At 61.0% G+C, this 26,438-nt stretch overlaps 1 protein-coding gene and 1 long non-coding RNA gene across 4 annotated transcripts in view; one reads left to right on the top strand and one right to left on the bottom strand.

The window, feature by feature from the left end:
- Positions 1 to 15,652, top strand: part of LOC114487622 (uncharacterized) — a 36,577-nt gene extending 20,925 nt beyond the window's left edge. The window contains exons 1-3 of one of the 3 annotated variants that reach the window (XR_003682823.2): positions 661 to 1,753; positions 10,675 to 10,794; positions 14,748 to 15,652. This is a non-coding gene — a long non-coding RNA (uncharacterized lncRNA). Of the gene's footprint in view, positions 1 to 660; positions 1,754 to 9,378; positions 9,819 to 10,674; positions 10,795 to 14,747 lie in introns of those variants that run through there. The other 2 variants (XR_008619147.1, XR_003682824.2) reach the window with 2 other exon arrangements.
- Positions 1 to 26,438, bottom strand: part of CACNG4 (calcium voltage-gated channel auxiliary subunit gamma 4) — a 53,486-nt gene that overhangs the window by 4,238 nt on the left and 22,810 nt on the right. Inside the window, exons 2-3 of the mRNA XM_024130502.3 lie at positions 5,243 to 5,326; positions 354 to 494 (exon numbers count right to left, since the gene is read on the bottom strand). Of these exons, the coding sequence (XP_023986270.1) occupies positions 354 to 494; positions 5,243 to 5,326 (225 nt within the window). The remainder of the gene's footprint in view (positions 1 to 353; positions 495 to 5,242; positions 5,327 to 26,438) is intronic.

Genomic DNA, 26,438 nt, shown 5'->3' with positions numbered 1-26,438 from the left:
TAAGGCACCAGCGCCGCCCCTCTGTGGCCTTCTGCGCACCTGGACTAGTTACGCTTATTTTCAATTGAGGTGCAAGTCCCGTAACGTAAAATTAACCCTTTAAAGTGCGCAACTTAGTGGCATTTATTTCATTCCCAGTCTTGTGCAACCACCACCTCTGCTTGTTCCAGAACATTTTCATCACCCAGAAGGAGACCCCATACCTGTTAAGCAGCCGCACCCCACTCCCTGCCCGGCGCCCTGGACTTTTGACCCGCGTCACCCACGGCGATGTTACGATCTGCCCCCCGCCATCCCCACCGCACGCCGCGGACGAGCGCTCAGCGCAGCGGGGACCAGAGCGGACGGCTCACCTGCAGCCACAAAGAGGATGCCGGCGCTGAGGACGATGTTGTTCTTGCGGCTGTGGAGTCTCCCGGCGCCGATGCAGAGCCCACCGAGCAGGAGAAGGATGGTGCTGAGGATGGGGAAGACGCTGGAGGCGCGCACGAGGCCTGGCCAGCAGGAGACACAGAGAGAGGGCCGTGGGGCTGGCCGTCCTCCTGGCCTGGCCGTGGGCGTCGGCCCTGAAGCTCTCAAGGCCCTTCCCCTGACTTCGAAGATTTCCATCCCGCCCTGGAGACCCGAGGTGGGTAGGGAGCTGGGGTGGGGCAGGGTGGACCACCAAGTGATGGCCCCGGCCTGCTGGTCACTCCCCCTGGGCGCCACGTGGCCTGGAATCACATCTGCCCACGTCTCAGGCTCTCCCTGGATGTGGGCCCCACTTCTGCCAGCCAGACGGGGGAGACCCCCTCAGCGCCACCAGGGAGGCCACAGCAACAGGCACGAAAACACCGTCAGACGGCCCGTCGCAGCTCGTGGACCCCGTCTCCGTGAAGCCTCCGGGGTGCTGGGGAGTGGACCCGAGAGAGGCAGCTCGGATGGGCGGCCGAGGGCATGGGCTTTGCCTTCGGTGGGCCTGGGTACCCTGCTTTGTGACACGCTGGCTGTGTGGCCTTGGCCAAGGCGGGGCCTCCCTAACACTGGGTTTCCCTAGTAGTGGAATGCAGTTGATAACAGGCCTACGTCCAGGGTGGGTTCTGCACATCTAACAGGCTTATTTGGCAAAGGCCCTGCCCATAGCACACACTCCTTAAGTGACAGCCTTGATCTCCCATCTGCGTCAACACCAGCGTCATCACCCCAGGAAGCTCCGGACCTCGTGAGGTCACCGAGGAGGAGGTGGCTGGACGGAGGAGCGCGCCACGGACCGCGGGGGCCCACAGAGCTGGATCTGCAGCTGTGCACTGCCCCGCGGGGCGACCGGGGCAGCTAGCTTCAGGCCACTTCACTCCCCTCTTTTATAACCTGGGGAGAGTAGTAATACCTACCTGTAGGGGTTGAATTGTGGCCTCCCAAAATCTATGTCCGCATTCTAACTGCTGGTACCTATGAGTGTGACCAGATTTGGAGAAAAGCCTTTGCAGCTGTGAGTAAGTTAAGGGTCTTGAGATGACACCGTCCTAGATTACGGTGGGCCCTAAGTCTAGTGACGAGCGCCCTAATATGAAGAGGAAGCGACACAGCAGAAGAGCCCATGCGGAGAAGCCACGTGAGGACGGAGGCAGAGGAAAGAATGACACAGCTCAAGACAAGGATGCCGGGGGCTGCCAGAGCTGGAAAAGGCGGGAAAGATTCTCCCCTAGGGGCTTTGGAGGGAGCACAGCCCTGGCGACGCCTGAGTGAAGACGTCTGGCCTCCACTCTGTGTGAGGGTAAATTTCTGTTGTTCTGAGCCCCCCAGTTTGTGGTAGTTTATTACAGCCGCCTTAGGAAAAGAATACACTACCTGCAAGTGTTGTGATGAGAATCTGACGGAATAAGGTACATCAGGTGCTTAGTAGGGCCCTAGGGGATGCGGGCCCCCTTCCTGAGCATCTGGCTGGGAGAGGAGGCAGGAGGAAGGGAAGGGGCACGTGAGCTGAACCCGAGCTCGGCCTCCCAGCCCGGGAGAAATCCGGCTCCGTGGACCCTGGGGGCCGGCAGGGGGCAGTGAGCTGGGGGCACCGGCAGGCCCCCCTCCTGAGCCAGCTGAGCTCGTTTGCGGCCTTTCAGCCTCTGAAGGCAGCGTTTGTCTCCCTGTCTGTAAGCCCACCAGTGTGTGCCCTGCTGCACAGAGAGGGGCTTGTCTGGGGCATTAAATGAAGCTCTTCTCTCCGCCTCCCCCTCCTCCACCCTCTGCCTTCTCACAGCCGCAGGTTTGGGGAGGAGGTTTCCTGTGGGCTTTTGAAATGCGCCTCTGATCCGTGCGGGCCGGCAAAGGGGGACCGGTCCCCCTCGATGCCCTCGTCCTGCAGGTGGGTCAGAGGGGTTGCAGGGAGGGAAGCCTGGAGCCTCTAACATCTCCGAGGTCGGGCCTGGCCCAGAGCCGTCCATCCTGCCCGCGTGAGTCACGTGAGCACCATCCTTTGCCACGTGGGCTCACCCGGAGCTCTAGACGTGCAGGCACCGACCGCGGTGCAGGCACCGACCGCGGTGCAGGCTGGGTCTGCGCAGAGCGGGGCCGATGTCCAGCCCGCGGCCCTGCGGCTACAGCAGGCCCTGGCAAGGATCTGTGTTTGCGCAGAGGGTGGGCGTCTCCTCCTCGCTCCACGGCGAGCCTGTGGGCTCCCAGCAGCCCCGACACCAGCACTCTGGACTTTGCACAGGAACCACGCGCCCAACCCGAACTGCGGAGCCTGGAGAAGGGGGACCAGGCCCAGGGCAAGAGGGACGGGCACCCCTGAGGCCAGCGGGCTCACCAGAGAGAAACGGCAGGGAGACAGGGAAACTCAGGCCGGATGGCCGCAGTGGCCGCGACCTTGTTCTGTCCTGGAACGTTGCCCACTCCCTCTGGCTCCAAGCTCACAGGCACCTGCACTCTGGGGCTCGACTTCAGGGCCAATTCTCGCTGTTTCTGCAGCCCCTGAGTGGAAAACCACTTCCCTGATGGAGAGTCAGCTCTGCCCTCCCCACCACTTCCACCAGCAGCCGAGACCACAGGCCCCAAAGCCATCACCCCTTCTCTTCCTTGGGCTCCTAAATGAACCCCGCTGGCTCCCCACGGTGCACAGCTGAGGAAACATTTCCTTCCCAAATGAGCTTGGACTGCTGCCGTGCAGTTGCCATCATTTTATTTGGGAAAATGGCTGCTGGGGCCCTCCCGGCCCTCACGCCCTGCCCCGGGGCACCGCTGGTGGGGCTTGAGGACCGCAGGAGCCCGAAGCTGGAGTGACGAGTCTGCAGCACATGCTCGGTGTGCCCCTCCCGGCCCCCGGACCACCTCTCCCCATCCGGCTCTGGGCCCTGGGAGGCTGGTGCCGGGGACCGGGTCATCGGGGTCCCTCGGCTCCGGCTCTGGGAGGAGAGTGCAGGGGAGACGGTCGTTCCCCTGGCTTCCTTCCTGCAGATGAGGACGAGGATAAGGGGGCTGCACTCTGTCATAAAGGCCACAGCCCCTGCCAGGCGGCCTGTCCTTACAGCTCCCCTGGCGCAAGCGTCCATACCTGCCTCTCCCACCTGTTCAGGCCGAGGGCTGTGAGGGGTCCTTCTGTTGCTATAGCCCCGGTGTGTTCACCACCCTTTGTAAGTTTCCCTTAGCCCCGCCCACACCTCTGTAATCAGTCCTTCACTAAATGCCCTTCCTTCATCCCATCGGAGCATCCCCTCTGCTTCCTGCTGGGACCCCAGGAAGCCACATCGTCTGACCTCTGGGCTGACGTGCCACGAGGCCCATCCAGAAAGAGATCCCAGCACTTTGGGGACCATGAAGGGGAGTGAAGAGGCAGAGCTCGCGTCGATTAACCTCGGGCAAGTTCACGTGGGAAGTGGGGAGGGAATGGCGTGTTTCTCCAGGAGCTGCTTCCGCGCGGTCCCCAAGTGGCCAGGTTAGCAAATCTGCCCTCAGAGCCTCAGGGACCATCTGACTGCCCTGGGCCGGCAGACAAGGGGAGGTCCCGCGTCAGGGCTGGCTTTCGCCAGCAGCCGCCCCAGATGGCCGTGCAGGCCGCGCACCAGGCAACTCACAGAGTGTAATGTATACGCTGGTCTATGCACATGACACCCCTTGAGCTGTGCAGTGTGCAACCTGCACAAGCCTCTGTGGCGGCCCTGTGGAATATCATTTACTGGGTTCAGTGGTGGCCCGCAGAAAGCAGGAAGAGAGTACGGGCGCGTGGAAGAGGAGGAGGTGAGGCAGGAGGAATGGGAGGCGGATCTGGCTAAATTGTTTCAGGTCTGGGCCTGGCCAGAGCAGCCGGACGCTGCCCCAGGCTCCAGGGGAACCACACGCGGCTCTATTTCACTAGATGACTCAGAACCAAAATCCTTTCTCTTAGGAAAGAACGATCCATTAGCAGGTGCAGAGTGAATTGTGCTGCCCCTGAGGACACTGGTATCGATTCTCCATAAATGAAGCTGGCCTGAGCCCCTGGGCGAGCTGCTGGGAGCAGCTCTGCGTGCGGCTCGGCTAATGCAAACGGGGAAAGGGACTTCAAAACGGCGCCCTTCTTTCCATTTCCAGGCTCCTCCCCAGGCTGAGTCCTTTCTCCCAGGGAGGTGCCCGCGGACCGATCTGGATTTAGGGGGCGGGGCGGGGTTTGTCCTTTGAGTTTCGGTTCCAGTCCGGGGGCCAGCCTCGCTGCAGGACCCGGGCAGGGCAGCTCGTGGGCTCTACCGGTCTGTGCCGGAGACACTCAGGGCCACGTAACCGAGGCTGGTCCGGCCACCTTCCTCACTTTCTCCCACAGGCTGCCTGGCACCCAATGGCTGTTTCAGCGGTGACTTAATCTGGTTTTTCAAGACTAGAATGCTGGGTGGGGATGGCGAGGGGTGGGCAGGTCCAGGGCTGGCCGGGCCGTGCGCTTGGGGTGTCGCAGCCCCCAGGATGCCGGGCCCGGGCAAGCCTACGTCCTGACCTCCGGACCAGCGCGGCAGTCAGTTCCTCTGAAGACAGCGGCCCTGGCGAGCAGGGATTCCCCCACCCTCACTCCGTCTTCCCGGGCCTGTCAGCCAAGTAACTCCACCGGGACACCCAGCCTCACGGCAACCTTGAACAACGCTCCATCCTCTGAACTAACAACTCGGAATCAGACAGGGAGTGAGGGGAGCCCCCAGGGACCAGCCCGCTCCGCCCCCAGGGGGCCCATCTTCCTCCCCTCCAGCCGGCGACCCGGCGCCGGCCCCGCTCCACCCGCAGAGGAAGCCCAGGGTCCTCGGCCACTCACGCAGGAGGTACTCCGAGCTGTCGTGGTCGTAATCGTTGTCCTCTGGGAAGTGGTTGATGCGGAAGCAGTGCCCTTTATAGACCCCTGCAGGGAGCGAGGGAAAGAACGGTGTAAGTGTTGCGTGGGCCCCACGCCCTTGCGCCCCAGACTCGCTGGCCGGGCGTGCCTGGCTCTGGGCGTGGAGGGCACACAGAAGGACCGCTCGGCGGGGGACGCGCCCCAGGCTGACCGCGTCACCACGGTCCACGTCTGGACACCCGCGAGAGTGAGGGCCACCAGGACACAGGGACAAGAGGCCTCAAGCCGAACATCCTGGGCCAGCAGGACCCAAGGGGACTGCGGAGCCAAGGCTTGAAAAGTGACAGAGACCTTCCCAGCGGGATGGGGGAGGGGCCAGCCAGGCAGAGGCGGGGCCGCCGGTGTGTCCGGGGAGGGTGGGAAGTCCAGTGCGGCCAGAGGTGAGAAGGACCCGTGCAGGGAGAGGGGCTGTGGGCCAGGATGAGGTCTGCCGCCCACCTCCCTGCGGCAGTGTCTGGCTGGCTGGCTGTCTTGCCCCTCCCTCGAGCACACGGTTACGGAGAATCGCTCCTAAGTTACAGGCCGAACCTGCACACGGTCTGCACCGTGACTGTCATCCCCTCACTCGGTGCGACAGAAGGAAGAGAAACTCCCGGAAAGGCCCAGACCCTCTCCTGCCTGGTTTCCCTCCCCGCTCGGAGAAGCAGCCTGCGAAGGACACCCTGAGTAGTTAGTGACGGCCCGAGGACCGCCCAGTCCTCCCTTCTGGAATCTTCCGCCAGCTCTCCCAGCGCCTGCTCCCCTGCAGTGTGGGAGTGCCCGGCGCAGAAGCGGACACAGGTCGGGGGGCACAGGGTGCCGGGCTCTGTCCCGCCAGCCCACCCCTCACGCCCAGGCCGGCCCCCGGCCCTGCAAGGAGCTCGTCCTGACCGCCGCGCGGGCCCGCCTGCTTTCAGCTGGGGCCGTTCTCGTTCCGCAGCTGCTGCTGAGCGTCTCGCTGGCCCTCCCAGGTCCCGGCCGGACCTCCTGGTCGGGCGCGCGGTGCAGGGGGCAGGGCCCGCGCCAGGCCAGCCTCCGTCCCCGTCCTGCCCACGGAGAAGGGCCTCGACGAGCTGGGGGCGCCTGCAGCGCCTCCCGTTTTCCAGTCAGCTGCCCCCCAGCCGCCCCTCGGCTGGGCCCATGAGCTGCTGCCTTCAGAGAGCTCGGGGGCTGGTCTCCAGGCCACTGCCGGGCAGGCTGGGTTTGGTCAGGGACAGTGGGGGACAGTCTGAGGGTGTCAGAGGCGGCGCCTTGAGTGGGGTACGCTTCCACAGTGTCGTCTGAGCCGGGTCAGGCGTGAGCGTTTTAGCTACCTGCCTCAGTCTCCTGCTCTGGAGAATGGGGACAAGGCCTCACCCAGGGGCCTCGGGAGAGTCACGTGAGACGACACTGAAAGGCGCTTCAGCGAGTCTTGGCCTGCACTGATGGCTCAGGGGAGATTTGCTGCTTTGGGACCCAGACATCACCCGCTCTTTGCTCCGTGGCTCTTACTCTTTGGTGTTGAGCCATGAGTACCTGTGAGCAAGAGGAAGGAGCCCCAGGGCAGGCTGGCGTCAGGGTGGCCAGAGCGGGCCACTCCCCAGATTCAGGACGTTCGTGCAGATGCCGAGCAGCGTCTTCCAGGCGTGGGGGGGGCGAGGCAGTGGCCTCTGACCTTCTTCCTCTCCCCCTGCACACTTTGGGGGCTACTTTACGGGCCTAAACAAAATCACCAAGTCCCCCACGCTTGTGGGAACAGTCAAACATTAAGAGGCTGAAAAAGAAGTAAATAATCTCTCTTCAGAGTTGATCTCCAGGGGTCAACAGTCAGCTGTGCGTCTTCCCACGTGTGCACGTGTGTGAGGCTCCCCGTTTTTTATTTTTATTTTTATTTTTAAAAATTCTTTATTTTTGTGGTACGCGGGCCTCTCACTGTCGCGGCCTCTCCCGTTGCGGAGCACAGGCTCCGGACACGCAGGCTCAGCGGCCACGGCTCACGGGCCCAGCCGCTCCGCGGCACGTGGGATCCTCTCGGACGGGGGCACGAACCCGCGTCCCCTGCATCGGCAGGCGGACTCTCAACCACTGTGCCACCAGGGAAGCCCTCCCCGTTTTTTAAAAATTAATCTTTTTACTTGGAGATCACTGTAGATTCACACGCAGCTGTGAGAAACAGTGCAGGGAGATCCCAGGCACGTTCCACCCGGTTTCCCCAGTGAGAACATCCCCACCAGGATCCTGACATTGCGACAGTCAGGAACATTCTACCACCTGGAGGATCCATCGTGTTGCCCTTTTATAGCCACACCCACCTCCTCCCGGTCCCCAGCCTCTCACCCTGACCCAGGGCAACCACTAAGATGACCTCCATTTGCACAGTTTTGTCATTTCAAGAAGGTTCTATAAATGGAATCTTACAGCATGTAACCTGTTGGGCCTGTCTCTTTCACTCAGCATAATTCTCTCGAGAGTCACCAAGCTGTGGTAAGTATCACTAGTTTGCTCCTTTTGACTGCTGAGCAATATTCCGCGGCGTGGATGTACTACAGTTCACGACATCTGGATTGCGTCCAGCTGTTACACCTGTGGTTTCCAGCTATTTGCAATAACGCTGCTATGCACAGGTTTTGGGATGACCTAACTCTTCATTTCTCTGGGCTAAATGCCCAGGAGGGTGATTGCTGGGTGACGTGACAGCTGCGTGTTTTATAAGGGACAGCCAAGCTGGTTTCTCCAGGATGGTTATATCCCTCATTTTGAAAAAGGAATAATACGATACGCTTTACTCTGTAACCTACTTTTTTCATGTAATAATGTACACACACTTCTCGAGGTCAGTACCTATAGATTTCTAAAATTTGTTTTTAATTAAAAAATAATAAGTTGATACTAATCCCAAAGTGGCTGACAATCTTAGAAGGAAAGAGCACAGGGACGAGGGAAGTAACGCTTTTGCTCCACCACTGATCACGCTAAAACTATGCTTTGCCAGGAAACCGCATATTTACATATTCGATCGGAAAACAAAGCAGGTTTTGAAACTAGCTTGCACGTAGACACGTTAGTTCCAAGTGCCCTTCCAATGTATTTTGCGAACCTCCGCTCTGCATTTAGGGTGATATTTTCTATTTGATAGAAACTGTAAATAGGGATCACACTGCCCAACATATTAACAGATTTTCGGACACACGCTTTTTAGTGGCTGCGTCACCATGCGTAGTTATGGTTCATCAATCCAACTATACGCTAGGAAGAGTCATTTCCCTTTCTTGGGGCCGTGTGTACACACTACGGATCCCACCGCAGGGGGGTCTGCTCAGAGCGTGCCGACGGCGCGCTCTCCCGTGTCCCCCCCCCGCCCCTCCTCTCCTTTCCTAACTTCTCTCCACTCCTCCTTCCCCATCAAGCTCTTGTGCACAGACTGAAGGAACGAGCATTGCCTTGGGTTAAACTGTGTCCCCCCTGCACCCCACCCCCCCGGAAAACTCGTGTTGGAGTCCTAACCCCTGGTCCCTGTGAATGGGACCTTATTTGGGAACAGGATCTGGAAGATGGAATCAAGTTAAGATGAGGCCACACTAACTTAGGGTGGCCCTAAATCCAACGACTGCTGTCCCTATAGGAAGAGGGAAACCTGGACCCAAGGGGCAAGGCCGCGTGAAGACGGAGGCAGAGGTTGCAGTGATGCGTCTACACGCCGGGGGCGGAAGGGATCGCGGGCAACCAGCCAAAGCTAGGAAGGGGCAAGGAAGGAACGCACCCAGAGTCTCAGAGAGGGCAGGGCCCTGCTGACACCCTGATTTTGGACTTCGGGCCTCCAGAACTGTGTGACAACTGTATCCTGTTGTTCCAAACCTCCTGGTTCGTGAGGGTCTGTTCCAGCAGCCCCAGGACACTAACACAGGAGCACTGCTGCGTGAGAGGAAATGCAACACGCCTCGTTCACTCACTGGGGGCCAGCCTTGCAGGAAGGCAAACAGACGTGTTGGCCCTTCCTGCTCCTCTGTCAGCAGCAGGGGCCCACACGCAATGTTTAGGCAACTGCGTGTACTGCATCCGCAGAAGCATCTTCCTGTTGCGACGAGACTCATGCAGTCTCTCAGGCTCACGCTTCCAAAGCCCCTGGAGCAGGTTCCCCACCAGGGACTCGAATCCTCTCCCTGTACCCTCCGGCTAGCGACAGGGACCTCGCCACCTCCCAAGGCATTCTGTTTCCAAACAGCTTTAACTTCAAGTTCCTGAGAGGTTGTCCGCCTCCACAAAACCCTATCCACGGGTATTACTTATAATCCCTGGGAATAAAAGGACCCATCCTCCATCGTGCGCCAACCCTTCAAGCCACTGAAGAGAGGAGTTGTATCCAACAGCGTGAAGGACAAGCTAGTTTTCCGGCCATCCAGGGTTTGCACGAAAAGCGAGGCCCAACGTCGAGGATGAGAGGAGGCTGGCGAGCTGCCAACAGTCGGGACCAGATGCGCCCCCCAGCCCCAGTCTAAAGAAGTGGGGTCTGAGGAGGAGGAGGGCACCTCGAGTAGAGAAAGTGGGTATTACCCCTAAACGAGCATCCTCTCGAGGTCAACTATCCCCATTTACTTCCGCCGTTTATTGATGCTCCCAAGACCCTTGTCCAGCCCCGGCCCCTGCTCTGGGTCAGCCCGGGAGCTCAGCCCTGCCTCTCCTCTTCTCGGGATCCTGTGCTTCTGTTCTCGGGACCTGCTCTTCCCGGACTCAGCCTGCCAGGATTGTTTCATGAGAGCGGCCTCACCTCCCCCAACCTGTTTTTGTCGAGTGGAGTGTTTAGTCCGAAGGACTTCACATCTATCCCTGTCAAATTTAATTTTGTGAGTGTTGGCCTCGAGGCATTTAACAGGGGAGAAAATTAATGGCTGATGTGAGAAGTAAGAGAGAACGCCATTTCCAATCCGTTTCACACGTGCTCTCTCGGTAATCGGGCCATTTGCTGCGTTATCTGCTAAGTGATGAGCAGGGGTGGCTAATTCTGAGATCCCAGATAGACCACACCGCGGCAATGCCGTAGCGCTCCCGGGGTCGTGGCCTGTGCTCCCGGGGACACGGCGGTCCTCTCCTTTTGCGGGTCAGGGAACCACTCTGTGAAGAGACTTCTTGAGACACGTGGCCCCAGACGAGTTACTTCTTCATCTGTTATAGCTCGGGAACTGGGCCCAAAGGAGTCCCTCCTGCCCTAAGATTCTAGGGCTGTTTTGTGTGCAGATGTTAACATATCCATTCATCTACCTACATCATACTAGAGGTATTTCTCTAAGCCTAGGAAACACCTGGAAAGAAATATCCTAAAAGGTGTCCACCGTTTCATTTCTCGGTGAATTCAGATTTTCCTCTTTACATTTTCTCTGTATTTTCTAAATTTTCTACAGTGCCTGAAAATGAACCAATGAGGTTTACTGAAAGAAAGAAAAGAAACCGGATCTTTGACTCCAGGGAAAACGTGGGTCTGTGTCTGAAGTGACCGCAGGGCCGCCCAGATGTGGAGGCTGGTGAGTGGCGGGTGACCGTCGGGGGGACATGTGTGTGGGTGACCTTTGGCCCCCGTGGGTGAATATCCCCACTGCTTGCCTCTGGGCGGTGACGGTCGTGCCCTGGGGTTACGCCCTGATAGACCACGAGGGTGACCGACCCCCAGGACTCAGGCGGTGACGGGCACGTAGGACTTTCGGTGCTAAACCCAGGAAAGTGGCAGGCAAACCGGGACGAGTTGGTAACCCTGTGAGTCACTTCAGGGCGTGACATAAGCCTGCCTAACAGGCCACCCCAGGGGTCGGTCGCCATTAGGGGAACGCTGGAGGAAAGGATGTTAGACGGTGACTTGATAAGAATGGCGGTCGTCGTGTAATCCCTTACGGCGGCTTGCAGGGCGTTTCCACAGGCACGACCTCACAGACACTGGAGCAGCGTCGGCACCGGCTGAGCGCGCGCGGGCACCCGGGGGCCCACCTCTCACGTCTCTGCCCGCCTTTATCCCAGCCACTCAGAGCAGCAACCAGCTCCCTGGGGTGTCGCCCGCCGGAGCCTCCATTCAGCCGCGGCAGTTGCTTCTTTGCTTTATTGCCCGCGGCACTGGGTAGGTCTCCGGGGGGGGGGATCTGCACACACACTCACTCGCTTGTGGAGCTGGAGGTTTGCGGGGCGAGGGCCCCCCGGCCCCGGGGTGACCTTGGGGCAGGAGGATGGCAGCCGGGGGATAGGCGTTCCCGTCCTCCACCCATTCTACCTGCTTCTGGGGGCGGGTCCCTCAGGGCCGCGCCTCGCACCGCCTTTCCCTCTACCTGGGTGCCCTCCCCTCCCCTCCCCCAGGCCCGCTCCCCAGGCCGGCCACCCGGACACCCCGCCTGCGCACAGGCCCTGGCTTGGGCTTAGGTGAAAGCTGACCCCTCAGCCCATCTCATCTTTGTAAAAACACACCTTTGAAGATGCAAGAAAGAGGCGTAGAGATGTCACAAGCCCTGCCTTCCCAAGCCCCGCGGCAGAGGCCCAGCTCTGAGAACTGGGCCCTACCTCAGGCCGTAAAGGAAAGACGTCTCTGCCTCGTCTTAGAGAAGAGGGGGCTCGGGGCGCCCACGGCAGAGCGGCTGCCGGAAGCCAGCTCCTGACGTCTCAGCACGCGCTCTGCCCGGGCGCCCGGTGGCCACGCCCTCCCGGGAGTCCTCGCGGAAAGGGCTCTGGTGCAGCGTGGGTCCTCCCCGGACACGCCAGGCAGTGAAGCCAGGACACAGCCGCGAGCGCTGGGTTAGCTTCAAGACGACCGTTTCCTGACAGTGAAGCAGGGGGCAACTGGCGCCCCCAGACTTTGGGAGAGGCCGCGCTGGGCGGCAGGGCAGGCGGAGGCCCCGTGGGCAAGGCCCCGTGGGGCTCCAGGACGGGCGAACGTGAGTCGAGTTGGGCCTCTGTATGGGTTTCCAGCTGTGCCGTTTCAGGCGGAGATACGGTCGGACAGCAGGGGAGGGACGCGAGGCGTTTTGGATCCTGGGCTCTCGCCCCCGAGTTGAGGCCGAGCTCAAAGCCGAGGTCGGGGCTCCGGTGTGAGGCCCGCGTCCGGGAACAGGTGCTTCTGCAGCGTGGGGTGTGGGGTTGCTCAGACTCGTGACTTCACAACACCCCTGCTCAACAGAGGAAGGGGAGAGCCCAGACGAGGCCCAGACGAGGCCCGGCTGCTGGCGAAGGCCACCCCGACCGGAGAAGGAGGTGAGGGCGAGGGCCCCATGGGGACCAAACACTCCACAGCCTTGTTCCAATCATCTTATGTGTGGGAAGATAATCAAACTACATCGAGTGTTCTAAGTCGCTATCAATTTGGACTTGATAATAATTCGAGGTGGCCGTGTCCTAACTAGCCCAGGTCAGGGAGGTCTCACCGGACCTGAGTCAGACCGTCCGTACCAGCCGCAGCCCTGCTCCAAGGGCCAGATGGACCAAGCCCGTGTCTCAGGTGGGCAGGGAGGAGCTCAGAGCCCGCCTGAGCCTCCGCCCCTCCCGTGTTCCCCAAAGCTGCCCGGCCCCCGACCCTAAGCCCCCCGGGGAAGCGCGGGAACAGCCCGGCAGGCCTGGAGGCCTGTATGTTTCCAGGAGGGTACAGGCCTTGCCAGAAAGGACCCAGGGCTTTGTGGAGGAGGTGGGGGGCTGAGGGGTACAGGGCTGGGCTGACGGGTGAGGAGGGGAGGGGAGGGTGTCATCCTCAGGATGAGAATAGCATCAAGCGTTCACTTAGCACCTGTACAGCCGGGCACTATTTAAGCACCTGACAGCTGTTAAGTCACTTCGTCTTCCTACTAACCCTGTGACGCAGAGACGATTACTGACACCATTTGCTACCAAGTGCCCGAGCCGGGATTCGAACCGGGGCCGCCCAGCTCCAGAGTCCGGGCCCTAACCCTCCCACACTCGGGAGGCAGAAGGGCATGGCGTGGCCTCAGGGCTACGGGTAGTTCTGATTGGCTGCAGCGTGACGGGAAACACGGGTCCTCGACACTCCCTCTCTTGGTGGGAAACCTGTTCTTCCAGAGTCCCGGGCTGAGGGCACTGGCTCAGGTTCGGGGCTGGGTTAACCTTGCACTGGAAGTGGCGGCTTTCAAGAGTGGGCCCCCTCCAGTCAGGACAGAGAGGTCAGGGAGAGGTGGAGGAGGGCGCGAGGGCAGAGCTCGGCTACGGTGGCAGCTTAGGGTTTTCCAGAGGTGCTGATGTGTACAGAGGGGCGCTGCAGGGGTCCGTATACGCCAAAGGGCAGAAGTGGACAGGCAGGCCGGCCCCGTGTTCTGGAACCCCGGGTGGCCTGGCCTGGGGGGAGAGGGGATGCGACGGCAGAAGAGGCCGGGACGCGGTGGAGGCCCGCAGGGAGGCTGAGGAGACGGGGCCTGACCGCACAGCCGCCGGGAGGGCCACGGCCTGGGAAGGCTTGAGCGGCAGCCTCTCCTGAAGGGAGCTGCCTGGGTGAGGGCGGCAGGCAGGGGCAGCCCGGGACGACGGCGAGCAGTGCGCCTGTTTGGGGGAGAGCCTGGCTCCTGGTCTTAGACGTGTCTGCAGACGAGGGACCGGAGCCCAGGACGGAAGTGACCTCGACCGTTCCAGCGCGGAGAGGCAGGGTGGCTGCCGTTACAGAGCACCACGGACGCGTGCACGGCCTCGCGGTTCTGGAGGCCAGAAGTCCTGGAGGAAGGCGCGGGCAGAGGCGCCCCCTTCCCAGGGCTCTCTGGAGCATCCTCCGCGCCGCTCCCCGTCCCCAGCTCCCAGTGGTTCGCTGTCTACCACTGGCATCCCTGGGCTTGTGGAAGCATCACCTCGATCTCCGCCTTCGCCTTCACAGTGTTCTCCCCGTACGCCTGTCGGTCTCCAGAGTCCCCCTGTCACAAGGACACCACTCATATACGACCAGGGCCCATGCTCGTGACCTCATTTTGACTTGACTAGCCTCTATAAAGACCCTATTTCCAGACACAGTCACGCCCCGAGGTACTGGGGTTCGGACTGCCACATAGGAATCTGGAGGGACGCAACGCAGCCCGTGACACCGGGTCAGGGGCAGCCGCGGCTGGCCAGGCGTCCGTGCTCCCGGCTGCCGCCACAAAGCCAGGCTCCACGCGTCCCCGGGCCCGCCCCATCTCCAGCTCCCCGGAACGCTCCCCTCCGAACGCCCCCTCATCGTCTCTCCGCTTCCACGCTTATCTCCAGAGCGCCTCCTAATAACTGCGATTCCCCCTGGCACACGCTGCTGCTCTCCTGAGGGCTGGCCTCTCTCCAGCTGTAAGGCGGCAGGCTGCGGGAAGCCTCTCCCCCGGGCTCCTGCGGAGAACTGCCAGGCTTGGAGTGGCAGCGAGGGCTGGGCTGGACTCTCCTGGGGGAGCCTTAGCGCCCTGGCTTGAAGTGACCCTGTGAGAGCCTGTTAAGCATTATGACCTTATGCATTATGAAGCTCCTTCATCCAACTTCCACTTTTCAGCACCTGCTACGTGCTGGATGCCGGGGACTCCGACGTGGCAGAGGATCTGCCGACTGTCCTCCTTCGCGGGCTCAGGGCTACACTGGATCTCTCAGCGTCCTTTGCAGATAGGTGGGCCACGGGAGCCAGCTGGCCAATGGGAGGTGGGCGGAGGTGACAGGCGTCCTTCCTGGACAGGTGGGGGCACCTCTCCCTCTCCACGGCCTCCCCCGCCAGCCCAGGGGCTGGTGGAGCCACAAGACGGGCCCGGCCTGGGGCCCTGAATCCTCTGTGGAGGAGAGCCATCCCCAAAGAGGACGACCCACCTTGCCTCGAGGGCGGTAAGTCCACTTCGATGTCGTCTCAGACATTCTACGTTCTGGCGTGTTTCTGTTTCACTGATAATCAAGAAGAAGAGACAAGACAGGCGTGGTCTCTGCCGTCCTGGAGCTTTCCAGATACACAGTCATCCAGTGACGCCTGAGGACGGGGTCGGAAGGAGGCCAGAGTTTCAGAGAGCACGCCATCCGAGGCTGCACAGGAGAGGTCAGGAGAGCTTCTCCTCGTCGGGAAGATGGGAAATGTCTTTACCACCTTTCAGAGCGGAAGCGGGGCCTAACCCTAACCCTAGCCCATGCTGGTCAGAGCACTTTGAGAAGATCCATTGTGATGACGTGGAGGGTAAGTCCCTAGTTTTAAACTTCTCGTTTCTCGGAGCTGCCTTCAGAGACTGTGGAGTTTGCGGGGGAGCCCCCATGTCCTCTCCACGGCCAAGTGCTTGGGGCTCACAGCCTGCGCAGTTGCTTTGAGCCCCAGCGCCCGGGACGGGTTTCCCTCGTGCTCTTTTCTCCTTTCTAAAATGAGCTCGTGGGTCACCGAAGGGCCTCGCTGTCCCGCAGGAGCTGTTTGGGGTCTTTGTTCGGCTGTACACCTCGTTTGTTTGTTTGTTTGTTTTTTTAAATAAATTTACTTATTTATTTTTGGCTGCGTTGGGTCTTCATTGCTGCACAGGGACTTTCTCTAGTTGCGGCGAGCGGGGGCCACTCGTCGTTGCGGCGCGCGGGCTTCTCGCTGCGGTGGCTTCTCTTGTTGCGGAGCACGGGCTCTAGGCGCGTGGGCTTCAGTAGTTGTGGCGCGTGGGCTCAGCAGTTGTGGCTCGCAGGCTCTAGAGCGCAGGCACAGTAGTCGTGGCGCACGGGCTTAGCTGCTCCGCGGCATGTGGGATCTTCCCGGACCAGGGCTCGAACCCGGCTCCCCTGCGTTGGCAGGCGGATTCTTAACCACTGCGCCACCAGGGAGGCCCCTGTAGACCTCGTTTATCCATTCAACCCTTTGGCCACTCTTTCCTTTAATTCAGTATCCATCTACTGATGCCAGGCCCTGCGGGGGCCCAGACGCACGGGTCCGGCCAGCAAGAACGCGTCGCCTGGTTGGGGAGGTGAAGTGTCCACACCACCTCAGCACGGCGAGCTAGTGACACGCGCTACGGGGGAAGCCGCAGGTTCAGGGGCTTCAGGAACGAGGGTTGGTGCTGGACGGGTGTCTGGGCAGCTCGGGGGACGGGCTGCGCTCACACAGAGCTGAGAAGTGAGCGTGGCAGCTGGGGGTGGCAGCGAGGGGGGAGCCCAGAGGCATGTCTGGGGAGTGAGCTTCCGGAAGAGGGCGTGGGCGCAGGGTGGGTGGGCTGAGGCTGGAGGAGCAGGCGGGCAGCAGTCGCGGGGTGGCCTGGATCACCTGCGAGGGTCCTGGATTCAACGCCATAGGCTCCGAGGTGCCGCCGTGCCTTTCCCGAAGCTGGAACCGTGTCCCCGTGACTAACGCAGGGACCCCTTGTCCCTCACAGCCTGGCATGTCTCGGATTCTATTCCCAGCCCAACCTGGTGGAAATGCGACCTGTTACGTTGGAGGGCCCCATCCTGGGGCCTCTTGGGCGACTTATTTTAGTCCCAGAGGAGCCAGGCTGCCTGGGAGACGCAGGCTCAGCTCCGCCCGGGATTAACGAGCGCTGCCTTCATCGGCCCCCTCGCGTTGCCGTGCCTGGGAGGAGGGACACATTTAGACTTTGGCTCAGAGCCGGCAGCTTCCTGCAGCTGCCAGACAGACCGTGGTAGCCTCAGGACCCGCGCGGGCAGGAGCGTGGGCTGGGGGGGGGACCTCGGGTCAGCCCGCCTCACCCCTGGCTCACCGTCAGTCATGAGGAGAGACCGTCTCAACTTGCATCGTGTCAGACCCAGCAGGGGAGAGTGGATTCCGCAGACACCTGGACCCACCCTCAGCTCCGGTCTGTAAGCAGGTGGCAGACAGGGGTTCCCTCTCCGAGATCCTTCCTCGCTTCCCCAACAGTCTAGGGGAGCCGCTAGGTCCAAAGGGCGTTCCCCCCGACGGGACGGTCGGAGTGGGGCTGGTGGAGGGTTTGGGAAAGAAGCCTCCCTTGTCATCGCAACAGGAGCGAGATGGCACCCGTTTCAACGGGGCTGGACTCTGGTTCAGTGTCCGCCAGGGGACTGGGGTCTGTGGTGCAAGCTCCTGCCCCCAGGCGGTGGGATTCACAGAGAGACGATTTCTGTCCCCAAACTCTGTCTCTTTAAACCTGGAACCTAGAGATCACAGTCTGGTAAACGGAGGCATCTCTCGAGGTCCTAGAGTCTGAGGATCTTGTGCTGAGACAGGTGGGCTGGGGCAGGAGATGGGGAGAGAAGGGCGGGCCACGGCCTGGTGCTCAGCCCGTCCTGAGGCTCGGAGGGACCCCTGGGTATGCCCGTGGAGCCCCCTGCTCGGGGAATGGGTCTCTCACAGAGTGCCAGCGGCTGCATTGCACGGCCCTGCCCCAGCCAGGGATCCTGGGCGCACATCCGGCCCGAGCGGGACCAGCAGATGTACTCTCAGGGCTTTGGAGCTTGGATCAGAAGCAGAAGAGACCCAAGGGCAAGGGACTTTGGGGTGCTCATGAATGGGGAGTTCTTGGTGGCCCATGAGGTCAGCTAGGGAAGAGTCTCCCCTTTTCAGTCTTGGCTGTTACTCTCGTTTAATCCCTTGGGACCTTCCACACACTCCCAGTAAAGTCTTCCTTTGGGATTCAGTCAGAAGACGTTGGTTTTTTGCCCGCAGGGGAGCTTGGCCCACAACAAGCCACACCTTCATCAGAGACTCCAAGCCAGTTCTCGAGGGCCCAGGTCACACTTCATTCCTCAGGGCAGGTCTGTGATGCTTTTACGAGACGTGAAGATGACTGCAGGTTTCTGGGTGACCACGGAACCCCGGGGAGAGAGGGTGCAGGATACCGGGGGACAGCAATGCCCGGCGTCAGCCCCCAGGTTCCCACGTGGAAGCACGTGGCCTGTGGATTTCGGCCTCTTGAGATCACCGTCACCTGGGAAACCGCTGGCTGGGCTGGTCAGTTGATCGTTTCCTTTCTCCTCGTCTATAAAGTGGGATCCCCACAGACCTGGCGCCGTTGCCTTGAGGAATGAGGGGAGAATGTGTGACCAGAACGGACAGCGTTCCCATCCGTGGTGCCTTCTCCTCCATCTCCATAAAACAGAGCCTTCCCACCTGCTGGTGGCCCACGAGCCAAGCCCTCGACCCGAGTCTCCTCCCATATACGTGCTGCTGTTTCAAGGAACGCCTGCTGTGAGGACCCCAGAGCCTCACCTCACAGCCCAGCTCCCTGGCGCTTGGCCGCAGGCGGGACCCCGGCCTCCCTCTCTCACCATCTGTGTCCCTTGTCTCACTCTCCAGCCTCACACCTCCTTCAACCCTTCGCTCCGGGGCTGCCAGGATTTTCCAGGCTTCCTGCCGAGATTCATAATTGAACGGAGCCGGGGAGATTTCCCCGAGAGCTCGTTCTCTCGCCTAACACAGGGAAGTGGGTGTGTGCTTATTGTCTCTGTGATTTTTCTACTTGAATCTGCTTGATAACTGCCCTGCTTGGATGAAATCTCAATACCAAGGTTCAGGGTTTTTTCTTCTTGTTTCTTCCCTTTAATGAGCAAATATGAAGCTCCAAGGGGCAAAGCAGCTCGCTGCAGACTGCAGGCTTTTCTGCTGGTTTGGCTCTGTGGATCTCTGGAAAGTTATGTTCCAATAACCTGAGAGTTTTAACTGAAGGGCTTGGGTGAGGGAAGGAGAATCATAGTGTGGAATTATTCACTTCTAGAAGGAACCCTTGGAACCATCTGCTTCGTCTTGTTCACTTTACACATAAAGAACCTGATGCCTGGGGAGACGAAGGGCCATTTCTATGGCGACAGGCTGGTTGGTGCCAGAGTCAAGCCTAGAGCCCTGGTCTCTGGACTCCAAGTTCAATGCTGTTTGGCCCACTGCCCCCACCGCCCGCTCTGGTGCAAGGGTTCACAACCAGGGAAGACTTTGCCTTTCAGGAGACCATGTCTGGAGACACTTTCGATTGTCAGAACTTGGCGGGGAGGGAGGGTTGGCGCTACCGGCAACTAGTGGGTGGAGGCCAGGGTCGGGGCCGAACGGCCCACAGCGCACACAGGACGGCCACCCCCGGCCAGCAAGGAGCGACGCTGCCCGAAACGTCAGGAGTGCTGTGGCTCATGATGTGCCAGTGGCCGGCACAGAGCTGAATCCTCCCTTCCCCAGCCCACGGCAGACACTGCTAATCCGTAACAGAAGTTTTCTCCTTAATCACCGTCTAAAGTCTTCTCAACGCAGTGCTCCATGCAGGGGCTACGAGTCGAGACGATACCTTTCGACCATCCCAAGCCTAGATACCATGGAGATGGTGGGTTCCAAAGTCATTCTGCGTTGAGTCCTGGCTCTGACGTCACCTACTAGCTGTGTAATCTTGGGTCCTGATTAATCTCTCTGTGCCTCATCTTCCCCATCTGTGAAATGGGAAGAACTTCAGAGGGCTGTTTGGCAGGTTAAACGAGTTAATGCAGTCTGTCAACGTCACCGCGCCTGGGACAACGTGTAAGCTGTTATTACGATAATCAGCCCTGCTCTGGTGACAAAGAGGCAGCTGCTTCTATCACAGGGGAGCAGGCCAGTTCTGTACCCTGCAGGACTGACATGGACTCTTCCTTGTCCTCGTATGCCCGTGACGCTGCAGCTCAGAATGTGCAAAGCCCCCCGACCCTTAGAAGGCCCAGCAGGACGACTGCTGCCCCCTAGGCCCACGGCCAACGGACTGACAGACAAGGGCTGGCTTCCCCTGGGCACCGACTCCCTGCAAAGCGCTGTGCTAAGCTCTTTCCATTTTCTCATTTACGCCTCAAAATAACCTATGAAATAGGAGCTGCTAGGAAGCTATTTTACGCACAAGGAAGCCGAGGCTCTGAGAGGGCAGGTAAGTTCCCCAAGGCAGCCCAGCCCCAGGCAGCTGAGCCGGATTCTCACCTGCCCCGGGACCCCAGCGCCAGTGTCCTGAAGGCACACACCTGCCGACCCCCGGCCTTTTCTGACAGTCTGGGCTGGGCTGGGGCTGCAGGGGGTGCACATCTGCTTCCTGAGTCTCCCCAGGTGGCGAACAGCTCCCCCCGGGCAGCCAGAGACTGGGTTCAAACCCAGTTTTCAAGACCAGCACCTGCAGTCCAGAGTGCCAGGTTCAAACCCTGCGTCACCTGCCGGAACCGGGGCTGCCAGGGCACTCGGTCAGGAGACACCGGGTCGCGGGCTGAGACCGGACTCGGAGCACCTGGGCTAAAGAGCCACACCCAGCACCCGTCCCTTTGCCGCCAAGCCCCGGAGCGCCCAGCGTCCGGCCTGTGCCCAGTCCGCTGTCGGTGACCTTCCAGGGAAGGCGTCACGATTTTGGACCCTGTTCCTTCCGTTCTCTTTGGAGCCAGAGAGAGCGTGTCCGTCCCATTCCCGCCCCCCCCACGAGGACCCCCGATGCTGGCAGGGCAGCTGTGGACGCCCAGCCCCCCAGCCCCCCTCAACTCAACTCTGCACCCACGCTCTGGGGCCTGCACGTGCGGTGCTGGGCTACAGCGGGGCGTCGGCCAGAATCTCTCACTTGGCGCCAGCGTGCGGGGGAGCCTGTAACGGGGTCAGGAAAGCTGCCCAAGGAGCTGGCACTCGAGCTGAGCCCTGAAGGATGAGCAGGAGTCGGCACCGCGAAGGCGGCGTGGGCGCTCCGGGCGGACGGGACGGCACTGCCGAGGCCCAGAGGCGACAGGTCAGGAGGTCGGGGCGCGTCTGTGGACGTGAGGGGAGGCCAAGCAGTGTCCGGAGGCGGCGGGGCCTGGGGTCAGAGGGAGAGGCTTGGAGAGTGTCAGGCCAGCCATCAGGTGGGATCCTCAGAAGGTCTGTCCCTCCCCAGGGAGGGGGACAGGGAGGCAGCCGGAATCCAGGCTCTGGGACAAAGTCTCACCCAGGGTCACCCGCTGGTCTGGGGCAGAGAGGGGGGATGCCCCGCCCGTCTTCAGAGGCACCCCCCCCCGCCCCCCGGGGAAAGCAGCCTTGGCTCGGGGACACTGGCGCCCTCTCGCAGTGGCCTTCCCAGGCTGCTGTGCCCCCTTCCTCCTGGCTGTGCCCAGACTCAGGGCCTGGAGGACTTGGCCAGCGGCCCTCACTTGTCCTGTGCCCCTCCCAGCGGGTCCCAGAGGCCACGCCCGCACCCCCGGCTCTGTGGCTCTGTGGCCGGCTCGGATTCCAGGGCAGGCGCCCTGCCCCGGCCCCAGGCCCTTTCATTCCCAGGCTCGGCTCACCTTCCCTCCCAGTCCTCCAGGAGGCTTGGAGCTGAGGCCTGGGGCTTTCGCCTGCATGAAAGTAAACAAACCGTAAAAGCCAGCTTCCCTCCCTCCAGGGCCCAGCAGGGCTGGCCGGGGGCGTTGGTGGGCCAGGACACAGCAGGTACAGGCTGGCTGGGAGCGAGAGGATGACAGAGAAAGCCCCGCAAACAGGGCGGAACAACTGTGTGAGTCAAGCAGTCCGTTTACGGGGAGGATACAAGTTAACGGGAAGCCGGGAAGCCGTAGCGCAGCTCGTCACCATTAAGCCAGAGAAATGCTGTCGAGAGACACGAAGAAAAGGAGAAGAGGCTGGGAATGCAGCGGGGCTCTGCTCCGAGGGAGCCGGGGTCAGGTTGGGGTGGGGGGTCCCAGCCAACACCTCGATAGCAAGCAGTCAGTGTCTGGACATAACTCAATTTTATCTCACCTCCGGGGGCTTCTTAACCTATTGCTCACCACTCCGTCCCAGGCCCACTGAAAGTCGGGAGGCGGGGTCGGCCCTCTCCTTACATCATCTAGGGAAAGCCCTGCTCCCCAGAGGGCGCCCTGTCAGGCAGCCTGAACCTGGAGCCTCCCCCGGCCTAGCAGTTTGCAGGTGCTCTGGCTTCTTACCAGACGCACAAGGGACACGGGACAGTGTCTGCAGAGGGGACCCTCGGGGGTCAAGCAGCTGCTCCCATGCTAACTACCCCTGCTCCTAGGACAACTACCGCCATCCCCAGTAGCTTAGTCCTCACAACTCTCTCCTGTGCGGGCTGCGATTATCATCGACTCCATTTTACAGATGAGAAAACTGAGGCCCCAAGAGGTTAAGGGACTTGCCCAGAGCCGCCCAGAGCTGGAATTAGGATGCAGGCAGCCATCCCTCAAATCCTGAAGCCACTCAGCCCGACTGTCATCCACACACACTCTGTATCAGGGGTCCCCAACCCCCCAGTGCCGCCCCTTCCCAGAAGCCCTCCTGGACCTGCTTCCCTTTCCTTTTGAGCAGCCATAATGCTCTGCGCACGCCCCTATCACTGCTGCTTTCTGCACTGTATTGAAATCGTGTCTCCCCCGAGCCAGAAGGCCAGGTCTGAGACTTATCTGTCTTTGAACCTCCAGCCCCCGTTCCCAGGGGCGTGATTCATGTCGGCGAAACGGCACTGAACTTCTGCCGCCAAAGGGGTCTTCCGTGGGGCCGGGGCAGTCGGCGAGCACTGCTCTCTCCTGGCCCCCGGTCCCAGGTCGACGTGGGCAGGTGGAGAGAGCACCCACGCTGCACTGCCGTCTGTCTTCCCCTCCAGCGAAGCCCCCAGAATGCCCCATAACAAGTCCTGAGAAGCAGCGTCTGCACGTGAAAGACGCCAGTGAAAGCGCTGCCGTCGTCGACCCTCCGGGGCCAAGACTTCACTGCAGGAAGCGCCGCGAGCCGAGGGTAACATGACGGATATGAGTGTCCTAGAGGAGGATGCCCTGGAGATCCGCCCTCTGAGAACCACAGCTCGGATCCAGCATGACCGGCTGTCGGACAAGCTCCATTTTAATCCACTCCAAAACCAAAGGTTGAAGTGAGCGCCTCAGGAAAGAGGAAAAACTCCGAGGTCTGTCTGGAGCCCATTTTCAACACAACACACACTGTCCTAAATCCTAGAGCGCTGACGTTTCCGAAGGAACACGCCGCCACGGAGCGGTGTGGACCCACAAGTGCCGACCCTGGCAGCTCTGGACGGGTCTGGTCCTCCCACCCCGCCCTCCCCATGCCTCCCCTTCCTCAAGCGGCACCGTGAGAAGCCGCCCCGGCACGGCAGGGCGCGGGTCACCCAGTGAGCCGTTTCTCCCCCCAGCCCCGGCCCGCTGAGCCCCGGATCCAGAGGCAGGAACGGCACATCTCTCGGCGCCTGGCAGGACAGCTCCCGTCTGTGGACAGAAGCCCGCGACACCCACTCGCAGGCTTCAAGTAACAGCCGGAAAATGAAGCTCGTTCAGGTGCCTCGACCCAGGGCAGCACAGCCGTGGAGGCCTGAAGATTTTAGATCTGAGGCCCCTGAGTTACGGGCTTTATACCTTTAGATACCAGAATAAACTGGATTTGAAATCGGCCTCAGGGGAAATTTGTTAAAGAGAAATAAAGATGTTAGATGGAGCCTAAGGTACTTTGCAAAGTGGCTCTTGCCACCGGCGCTCACTCACGAGGCCGTGAATCTCTGGATAATCTTGGGCGGGTACTATTCCCGCCCTCCTCATATCGATGCCCTGACTCCCCCATTCCTCGCCACCCCCCGTCCTGGAAATATCACTTCTTCACTCACCCTCTGCCCCCTGTGGGCCTCTGAGAAGGAAGGGAAGCCGAGATCTGGGCGTGCGGCCCTGGACACGCTGCTGTTCTACTTATTGCCTGTCCCCATTTTACAGAGGAGGAAACTGAGGCTCCAGGAAGTGCTATGAAGAGCAAGTGGAGAGAGCCGGGTCTTCAACTCAAATATCTGGTTCCAAGGTGCGTGCTTTCTACTGACATGACGCCCAGCTCAGGGCTCACCAGGACCCGGCCACTGGGGGAGCCAATTTGGCAGTCAGCTGAGTCTCTTACTGTTTGTGCTCAGCAAGCGGCTTCACTCCTCTGTGCCTTGTTCTCCTGCTCCAAGCGGCCTGGATAATCCCAGGCCCCACCTCCGCGGGTGAGGAGGAGGTGAAGCACGGGAGGACCTCGGCACAGGGCCCGACCTGGCTCCTCCACGTGCGCCTGCCCTGAGAGGGAAAGCACTTTGTAACGTTAGCCCCAACCTTAAAAGGCTTTTGTCCGCGACGGACGGGACGTGCCCAGCTGCCTGTGTGTGGACAGGTGTGTGGGTGAGCGGGTGCCCGGAAACTCCAGCTGGACGACCATGGCGGGGGGGGGTTGGTGGATGGACTGGCCTGCCGCGCCCAGGGCCCGGCCCAGCCCCAGCGGGGGTGAGAAGCTGCCTTCCTCCCCAAGTGCATGCGCTTTGCTCTGCGCGGACAGGCACTTCGGGTGTGACCTGCAGGCAGGGGAGACAGGGCAGATGACAAGGCCCCGGGAGCAGGTGGCCCGGCCTGCCCGGCCTGTCAGAGCCGCGACTCCCACGAGCCCTAACTCACAGGCTGCGGCCAAAGCTCATTAATAAGGGATGGAAAACCACTCAGCAAATGCCGAGCCCGGAAGCGGTGCAGTGCGGCCCCCACGAACCCAGCCGGGCAGCCTCTGGGCTGTGGGGCCGGCGCGAGATCTCTCCTGACCAGTCGGCGCCCGGGCCGGCGAGCCCGGGCCAGCTGCTGACACGTGGGGCTGCTGGACGCGGGGTGGGCGTCCCCTCGGGGGTCTCCCTGCGGAAGCCAGAGGCAGCCAGGTTGCGAGGGCTCCGTTTGCTGACGGGGACCAGGACTGCGGCTGCGGTCGGAAAGGTCAGCCAGCGTGTTTTCCAGATGTCTGGGGAGCCGGGGAACAGAGAAGGGAGAGGGGAGACCCACAGTCCTTGCTGGGAGACCCTACCTGGCCTGGGGTCTGGGGCAGGGAGGTTACAGGGCCAGCGGGCTGGCTTCGGCCAGGAGGCACCGCCGATTCCATCCGGAGAGCCCGGCCCTGTCTCAGGGCCAGAAGCCCCCGGCCCTGTCCCCATATAACTGGATTTAGGAAGACCTTCTGGGGGACAGCGGGCTCCCCCCAGAGGGGCGCACGTACTTTCTGGGCCCCTGAACCTTCTCTCATAAAGGGCCTCCTGGTGTCGCCACAGACAAGGACCCCATCTTCCGGAGGGTCCTGCGTGGGTCACGCTTCCACCTACGGCCCAACTGCGACAGAACCAGATTTCGTTGGGCCCTGAAGTGTGTGTAATTAGACAGGCCCTCTTAAAGAAAAAGAACACACAATTACAAATACACAGTTAGAATCTGGGACTAGGAAGGGCCCCTCCCCAAGGGAGGACCTGAAGCTTTGGCTTCTGAAGCCTCAGGGTAAGCCCACTTCGTGCTGATCCTGTCGAGAGAAGGCAATGCAAACACCACGGCCCCCTCCCAGCTGTCACCTGTTCAGGAAGCCCCCACTAGACCGGTGGTCTCTACGTCAGGCTCTGGGAGCCTTGGGAGGCCTCAGAGGGGGCACACGGACGGTTCCCGTCTGACCCTCTCCCAGCCCACCCGTGGCAGGGCTGCTTTTAGCTGGCTTCTGAACACAGACCCCTCGGTCTGAGAAAGATGGGCATGGTGGCGGGGCTGGGTCCGTTTCGTGCAGCTGGGAGGACTTTCTTATTAGATACAGACCCTGTGCTTGGGGGAATCAGTGCTGGGTCGAATGCACGAATGCACGAATGCATGTGGTTAAGGCTTCCTGGGGAAGGCCGCCTCCAGGCGAGTGCTGAGGACAGACGGAGCTGGGCGGGCGGGCAGCCCCCTCGGGGAGGGCCCGTGGCATTCCAGCAGGCGTGGAGGGAGGCGATGAGGCTGGAGACGCGAGCAGACAGAGGGATCTCAGCCTGGACCTCCCCTCTGAGGGGACGCGGAAAGCTCGGCCTGCAGGCTGTGCCTCGGTACCTCTGGTTCCTGTTCGCTTCAAAACCGCAGGGCCACATCACGCCCTAAACATAGAAGGTTTCTGGCCCTCGGATGGCAAGACGCCTTGCTGGTTGTCCGCTTGCCCAAGAATCATCAATCAACGTGAGGTCAGGCGCTGTCAGGTCCTCTCCGGGGCTAATGCCTGGGGGCCGCCCGGGGAGGTCCATGCCCTGTCCAGGTGGGAAATCTCCGGTCCATACAAGACTCTCCCGAGGGTCACGACAGAGAACGGGCTGAAGGGGCCGAATGCACAACGAGCGATCGCGCAGGAGGAAAGACACCTGCCACCACCTCCCCGCTGCCGCTGCCTGGCTCGGCGCCTGGAGGGGCCAGCGCCCCTCCCCCTGTGGGATCAGGCCTCTGGGAAGAGGGGAAGCAGCCTTCACACTGCGCAGGGAGGAAAGCCTCTCCAAAGTGTCTGTTCTGTTTCGGGATCTCATTTCAGCCTCACTCTTCCAGACAA

This window comes from Physeter macrocephalus, chromosome 14 (assembly GCF_002837175.3).
Source record: "Physeter macrocephalus isolate SW-GA chromosome 14, ASM283717v5, whole genome shotgun sequence".
Classification (NCBI taxonomy): Eukaryota; Metazoa; Chordata; class Mammalia; order Artiodactyla; family Physeteridae; genus Physeter; species Physeter macrocephalus.
The sequence above is the reverse complement of the archived record's forward strand: the minus strand, read 5'-3'. Positions and strand labels throughout refer to the sequence as shown.